The following is a 7,802-nucleotide window of genomic DNA, read 5'->3' on the forward strand; positions in this document are numbered from 1 at the left end:
AATTAATTTTTATATTTTATATTTTTTATTGTTTTTTTGTTAGGGGTATTCTATCTAACTGACTGTAGAATTGGTTAGCTGAAACTAACTATAGAACAGACTACTCAATTGATATTGGATTCTTGATAACAAGTGGTTGTTCGGCATATTTTTTCATCTTCAGTATTATTTTATTTTGCCATTGTTAAACGAGTTAGTTCTTACTTTCAGTCTTACGTATTACATTTTTTATATCGAAAATAAAAATTTAATATTCTTTCATATTTATTTTAGAAATTAATAGTTATTCTTTAAAAATTAACAATTTTATATATTTTATTATGTGGGTTAACTCGATTATTATTCGTGTGACCCAAGTTAAACGATGCAATTTTATTATATAATTAGAAATATAAAATTATTACGTGACACTACAAGAAAAAAAATTTTTAGCGACAAACTTTTAGCGGCAATAATGTTATTGCCACAATTTCTCTTTTTAAAATTATTATTTAGTGGCAAATATATATTTACCATTAATACTATAAATTACAGTGGCCATTTCAACTATTGCCACTAAAAGAAAGCTAAAATTTAAAAAATAACAAAAAAACAAAAGGAACCTAAACCATGAAACTCAAAAACATGACTCTCTGCCTCGCCACTCTCCTCACACAAAACCACTCTCAGTGCCTTATTCTCAATGAGAAATGAGAACCGCACACCAATCTTCTCATTCTTCTTCTTCTTCTCGATTTCGCTCTCGCTCTCGCTCTCACTCTCCATCATTCCAGGTTCTTCATCACTCAAATTTCTTTCCAGTTTTCATCTCAATCTTAATCGCGCTCTAAATCCTTTTTCTCGGACAAGGTTGTGCTGATTTTGATTGAACTCAATCGCGCTCTAGTAATCAGATATGAGTTAATTCTCTCTCGATTCTGATTTTTGTGCTCCCAATTTGTGTTCTATTGCATCCTTTTCCCATATCTCTTATCAATTTTTCTCCCACATTGGATTCCGCTTTTCTTAGTTCCGATTCCTATCGCATGCACTTATTGCAGGTTGAACTCGTAATTCATTGATTTAGAATCAAAGTTTCGAGTATTTTCTTTGCCCAATGACGTTATCGGTTTCAGATTTTGGTAATTTAATTTTTTTTTGCGATATCATTTTTCCCTTCGATATTTCAAACTTCTTTGAAATTCATAACAGTCTTGGTATCCATCCTGTAATTTCCTCCACCCAGCAGGTCTCACAATAGTCACCGTCGCTCTGGATCTGGTTCCCATAACAAAATACGGGTATCTGATAATGAAAGTTTTGATAGCAATAATGGCTTGACCACAGGGGCTATTATAGGCATTATTATAGGTTCAATATTGGTGGCTGTTATTTTGATACTTGCTCTTTTCTTCTATGTCCGAAAGCAAAAGGGGAAGGAAAAGGTTACAAGAACTTCTAGTGGGAGCCTTCCTCATGGAACTACTAATGGTGAATTCTTTTCTATACCTCTTTGTTTCCAAATATATTTTCTAATCATGTAATTTGCTTTCTTTGTTGAACCTAATCTAATAAAGTATGCTTAAATCTGGCCCAATCTTTGTTCAATATTAATATTTAGAGGCAATGAGGTCGTAGCTATATAGTAGAAGTGATTAGAAGGCCAGCGTGAGGGAATTATGATTTGGAAATTCATATTCACTATTTTTTACATAGGAACAAATTTTCTTTATGCTACAATAGTCATTTGCATTATCATCCTTTTGAAGCTACTATTCCATAAATGGTTTTTTCATTCTAAATTCCAACTATTTTCTTATTCTTTGGAGGTGAAGGATGTTGTATATGTATCCTGAACAGTATAGCTTTTCTTTTTGGTTTGTACTTGCAGTGAATCCTCAGATGCAAGAGCAGAGGGTAAAAAGTGCAGCTTTGATTATGGATCTCAAGCCTCCACCTGTTGAGCACATCGAGTTTATAAAGGCTCGGCACATCGAGTTCATAAGAAAATGTGGTAATAGTTCATAAGAAAATGATGAAGAGTGAGTGAAAGAAATGAAACAACAAGAGTAAAGACGAGCAACGATTTACTGCGGATACCGCTAAGCTCAGAAAGTCCTAGGAACCATCCATATCCTCTACTTTTCTGGATAAAGCAAGTCACAATTCTTAGCCTTTTTTTTTCTTTTTATGTTGAATTTATTATCACGTTATTCTAAAATAATAATTTGAGATTTTCTAATTGAATAATGGTGTGTTGTTTGGTCGTTGTAGATGAAAGCAAGCTTGTCAGGTGGTCATTTCAGGTTGATTAACGAGAAGCTCTACACTTGCACGTATGTACTATTATTCACTTTTTCACTCAGTTTGTCTTTTTTAAGTTTTTGAGTTGTGCATGGTAGTAATTTTAGCCTGTGATGCAAGGAAACACCAATGAAGCAAGGTGTACAAGGCATGTCATACTTTTATTTGTAGTTGTTTGAATATTGATGGCAGGAGAGCTGCACATCAAGAAGTACATTTTTTTGGCGGTTTTTTTGTTTTCCCTTAGAACTTGCTTGTTGTTGATTTGCTTCATGCCTTGAGGATTTGACCATTGTAGCCTGTATTGGGAATTCTAAATGGTTCTTATTGCTCGAATTCGGCACCCGTACATTGTGGAATGCAAAGAGGCTTGGGTTGAGAAGGTGAATTTTCTTGACCCTTATTGAGTTTCTCTATGTTATCATCATACATACAAACACTTAATTTCTCTTAACAATTTTCTTAATAATTGCAATGTGTTGTAAACAATAAATAGTTCTATTATGCTAAGCTCATCTTACTTGTATTGTAGGGTTGCTTTGTCTGCATTGTTACTGGATACTGTGAAGGTGGAGACATGTGAGTCAATTATCGTACCTATGAACTTGCTGGTCAATAAGTTAAGAAATTCTGCATGACCAATAACTTGTAAGTTTGTTGTATCTTGTCTTCTCTTCAAATCTTTAACAGGGCTGCATTGATGAAAAAATCAAATGGGGGTATACTTTTCGGAGGAGGTATTCTTGTCTCATGAATGCAGATATATTTGAATGTTCTACATCTTGGATTTTTTTTCCCCTTAAGTTATTTTGGTTTGCTCACATTGAAAGTGTTTGACATTCTCAGAAACTCTGCAAGTGGTTTGCACAATTACTCTTAGCGGTGAAATATCTAGATTCAAATTATGTATTACATCGTGACTTAAAGGTAAAATACTTGTTGGAAACAAACAGTGCATCCTTCAATGTTTTGATCTTTCAATTTGAAAATCTAGTGCTCAAATTCAATTTTATTTCTTTTAATATAATTTTAAAGCTTGGTCATTCTATCATGTCCTTTCTGATTGCTGCATTTTCTTTTTTATAAATAGCTTGCAATAATATATATACACAATCATTGTTCTAGTCTCAAAATTAAAGATGATGAGGTTTGTCTTTGAAGCGATTCCTTATCATGTTTCTCATAATCCCCAATTGGCTATAGTCATTCTTGTTATTATTTCATGTTGTGTCAAAGGTATAAGCTGTGAATAACAGAATCTAGGAAAGAAGAATGAAATTATCCCAGCCATCTTTGTGTTTGGGGACTCCATAGTGGACACAGGTAACAACAACTTCATCAAAACTATTGCCAAATGCAATTTCCCACCATATGGTAGAGACTTTGCTGCTGGAGGATATAAACCTAATGGGAGGTTCAGCAATGGTTTAGTCCCTTCAGATTTCATTGGTACAAACTTCAATTACTTGCCATTGCATGTAGTAGTCAACATAATCATATTATAAAATTGGTACAAACTTCAATTACTTCAATTTTTTTTCTTTTAAGAGTTAATAAAAATTGAATTTTTATATTATAAAATTATTTATTCTAAAAAATTTAAATCAACAAGAAAATACACAACATCATCATCATCATCATCATCATCATCATTACACTCCTAACTACGTGTAGATAAATAATTGATATTGCTTGTGATTTAGGGTGCAATGTCACTATCAGATCAATTAGATAAATTGGGGGAGTACCAAAAGAAGATACGGGAAGCAGTTGGAGAAAACAGAGCAGAAAAGAAAATGCCAGGCACAGTTATTACAAAGTATGTTGTTGCTAATGAACCTGGTGGTAGAAAGAGGGAGGAGATTTTTGTTGACGTAATTGGAAAAATAAGTGTCACATTCAACTCTAGCGTAAGTGATTTGAGAGTAACTTGTTCTTCTTAGATATGGTTCATTCATTTTATGTGCTATGATGTCTTATGCTTCTGCCAAATGTTAAGCTTTTTTATGAGTTTCTTGCTTGAAACAGGGATATATACTTACTAGTGAGATAGACGGCACCATTCAAATGAAGAGTTACCTTACGGGTAACCCAGAGATTCGGCTTGCTCTCAATGATGACCTGAGTATAGGAAGAAGTGGTAGGTCAACCTATTGCATACTTTACGCCCCTTGAAATGCTTAGAAAGTTATTTATATAGTTGTTTCCTAGCATAGATTGAGACTACCGAGTGCCTTGTAGATTGTAGCATGTCTTTGTGTCATACTTTCCTTACTTTATTATATTTTTGTATACTTAGATATTGAGAAGATTCTAGATTGTCTAGTATTATTAATGATATGGTTTACCAACACTGGCTTGGTAGAATGGTATGTAACCCCGTCCTCTTTGCACTAATAATTAATCAGGTTCCTAATAATAGGGTGTGGATCAAGGTGACAGATTACAAGGAAAAAATATGGCTTGGTTTTACTTGAGGAACTGATAGTTGGAAAATTTTCATGAAATTGTCGAAGTTCAATTTTTTACATGCTTGCTGGTTGTTGCAACGGCTTCTCATTTTTGTCTGATCTAGTTTTGCCATCGTTAACAGATTATGCAAGTTCCACTGCAGTGATTCTAGACGATTGTAACTTCCATGAGTCTATACACCTTGATAGTTTTGATACTGACTGAACCTTGTCATTGGTAACCGCACCGTTTATTACCTCATCTATATATTAAATACAAAAGCATATCATGTTTTAGTTCCTGATTAAGGACTGTGCCATTCTCTTTGCTAGGTTCCACCAGACGGGAAATTCCCAGTCATGAATTATCAAATAACTCAACCGTTTAAGCCTCCATTTCGTATTAATGCATTGCTTAAAGAAACAGGACCCCTGAAAGTGATTGTGCTCTCCAGTTGATTTTTCAAGTTCTTCATATGTTTCTAGCAAAGACACTAAAAGCAGATGATTTGGCATCTTCGGTATGTTTGAAATTGAGAGCTTGTTTTCTTCTGTCTCATTTAAATCATATCTTTTGTTTAGTGGATGTAAGTATTCTAGTTAGCCTAGTTCTATCAAGTTTCCACTGCATTGATAAATCCAACAAGCTAATATATTTATGTAAGGATGGAATCCATGTTTTAATGGTCTCCAACCACTAGAGGTTATAATATGACATTTTCCCATGTTTTTAATTAGTATGTGATCAGTATTGAATTTATTTATTGATTGCTTAATAATAATCAAATGAAGAATTAATTCATTGCTGCAAATATTTGTATGCAGGTGGTAGGAACTCCCAACTACATGTGTCCTGAACTGCTTGCAGATATTCTTTACGAATTCAAATATGATATTTGGTCATTAGGTATATGCTTGATGAATATTGTTGCTTGTATAGTGGATTTTGCTGCAGCTAAAGTGTCCTTTATTTTTCGGTTTAGGGTGTTATGTATATGAAATGGCTGCTCATCGCTTTGCATTTAAAGCTTTTGTAAGATCTTCTCTGATTCTTGAATTTAGAATAATATATATGTATACTCATATTTGAATTCATTTAATGCATGATCTTCAAGTTAGGAGTGAACAAAATATCTCATATCTGACTTAAGGATATTAGACAAGTGTTTTCTTAAACTTTCTCATAGCTAGGGGTCAGTATTACTAGATCAAAACATCAAGTTACAATAAGAAATTGTAGAATTAAAGAGCTCACGGTATGAAGCAGTAAGAGAGAGATTCTTAACTTCTACAATAGAGTTTATGAATTCTTTTTGAATTCTTTGAGCCAGAGATGTTATAAATGAACAGTAAACACGGATAAATCTTAGAATTACAAAAATATAAGCTGCCAATGACATATGAAGCAGAAAACAAAAATAAACACGAAATTGAGCTTTGCTTTTTCTCCTTTATTTAACGGTTCTAGAAAGAAGCAGGAGCTGATTCTGATTTGAGGAGTGAAGTTAGAAGGAAAGTTAAATCTAGGGCTGCAACATTTTGGGAGACAAAGGTTTGATTGGTTGGATTAGGTTTGAGATTTATAGCTATTATACATTTCTAAAGTTGTTTTGGCATGGATGAATTTAGATTTTTATTTATATTTGATGGAAACCTTGTATTGCCTTTAATTTTCTGTATTTAGTGAGTTAAATGGATGAATTTGAAGACTTTAAGTCTTTCAATGAGTCCTGATTTTTCATCTACTACTCAATCATCATCAGATCTCAGCAGGTTCTTCTTCTTCAAATTCTTGCAAGGCCATGGTGAAAGTTGCAAATAATAATAAGAGAAATTTCTGTAGCATTTTTTGTTGTAACATTGATGTAACATAGTTATAGGCTTGTAGCATTTTTTGTTGTTTAGATTTATAACATGATTTATTATTTTTCAAGGAAAATTTGTGTATCAATATTTTGAGTGAAATATCGCATTTTGTAGTAATTAATTTCAGTATATTTATATTATGCATAATAACTATTCTTGGCAAAAATATATACTTGATTCTAGAAAAAAATAGTTCGTTGCTTATAAGAAAATGAGTATAATATAATTAAAAAATGTGTTAAGATTTTAGCGGCAATAGTAATGGCAACTAAAAGTGAATAGCATTACAATTTTAGAATTATTTTTAGTGGCTATATAAATTGCCGGTAAAATGGGTTTCGGCGGCAATAGTAATGGCCACTAAAAGTGAATAACATTACAATAGTAGAATTACATTTGGTGGCCATATAAATTGCCAATAAAATGGCCGCTAAAATTTATATACTTTTTGCGGCCATTAAACCGGTCTTTACCGACAAATGTTATAATTACCGTTAAAACCTTTTAGCGACGAAGCATAAGACGGCTAATGTTTAATTGCCAGTAAATGTATTAGTTGCTATTTTTATTGCCGCTAAAAATAAAATAAATGGCCGCTAAAAATAATTTTTTTGTAGTGTGAATACTAAATTCAGTGATCAAATTAATTATTATATATTATAGATATTTATATATGTTATTTCTCATATTTTTTCAATAATATATTCAGTTATTAGAATAATTGAATTTAACATATTATAATCAAATTTATGTTATAATAATGAAATATTTTTATAAAAATAAAATCAAATTTTTTTATAAACACTAAATATATATTTTTATATGGTAATTGATTGGTTACTTTTTTTTTTTGGTATTTATATAACATGATTCATTTATAACACTAAAAGAAAATATAATCTTTACCTTCTATAGGAAATCTTCATTTATAACACTAAATATAAATTTATAACATGATTCATTTATAACACTAAAAGAAATCTTTAATATCATAAAACAAGAAATAATCAAATATATATTTGTCAGATCTTCTGCGCCTCTTTAAATTTTATGAATTATGATTGCTATGATGAGTTGTTGTTCGCGGGTTTTCAAGATTTTGGTATCTTTATAGGCGACAACTTTATTTGATTATATATATTATTTGTATAATATGAGAATGACATTTTTATATGAGAATATATTTATAGTTATTGAATAGTT

General features: G+C 31.6%; 1 protein-coding gene across 50 annotated transcripts; it reads left to right on the forward strand.

The window, feature by feature from the left end:
- The first annotated feature begins 586 nt into the window (after positions 1-586).
- LOC112782984 (AP-4 complex subunit mu-like) lies at positions 587-5,864 on the forward strand. Of its 50 annotated transcripts, none has more exons than XM_072231476.1 (17): positions 639-773; positions 850-899; positions 1,041-1,121; positions 1,229-1,280; positions 1,407-1,470; positions 1,871-2,134; positions 2,254-2,666; positions 2,816-2,862; positions 2,974-3,020; positions 3,130-3,210; positions 3,374-3,430; positions 3,520-3,732; positions 3,987-4,193; positions 4,312-4,423; positions 4,877-4,971; positions 5,067-5,254; positions 5,559-5,864. In XM_072231476.1, the coding sequence occupies exons 13-15, from the start codon at positions 3,993-3,995 to the stop codon at positions 4,957-4,959; spliced, it is 396 nt and encodes a 131-aa protein (XP_072087577.1). In that variant the 5' UTR covers positions 639-773; positions 850-899; positions 1,041-1,121; positions 1,229-1,280; positions 1,407-1,470; positions 1,871-2,134; positions 2,254-2,666; positions 2,816-2,862; positions 2,974-3,020; positions 3,130-3,210; positions 3,374-3,430; positions 3,520-3,732; positions 3,987-3,992; the 3' UTR covers positions 4,960-4,971; positions 5,067-5,254; positions 5,559-5,864. The 50 variants fall into 37 exon arrangements, with proteins under 50 accessions (XP_072087560.1, XP_072087588.1, XP_072087561.1 ...); XM_072231506.1 differs by lacking the exon at positions 850-899 and having other exon boundaries at positions 610-773; positions 2,254-2,315; positions 2,582-2,666; XM_072231507.1 differs by having other exon boundaries at positions 612-773; positions 850-1,121; positions 2,254-2,315; positions 2,582-2,666.
- Positions 5,865-7,802: the final 1,938 nt, after the last annotated feature.

The sequence above is a fragment of the Arachis hypogaea genome, chromosome 20 (genome assembly GCF_003086295.3).
Source record: "Arachis hypogaea cultivar Tifrunner chromosome 20, arahy.Tifrunner.gnm2.J5K5, whole genome shotgun sequence".
Lineage (NCBI taxonomy): Eukaryota > Viridiplantae > Streptophyta > Magnoliopsida > Fabales > Fabaceae > Arachis > Arachis hypogaea.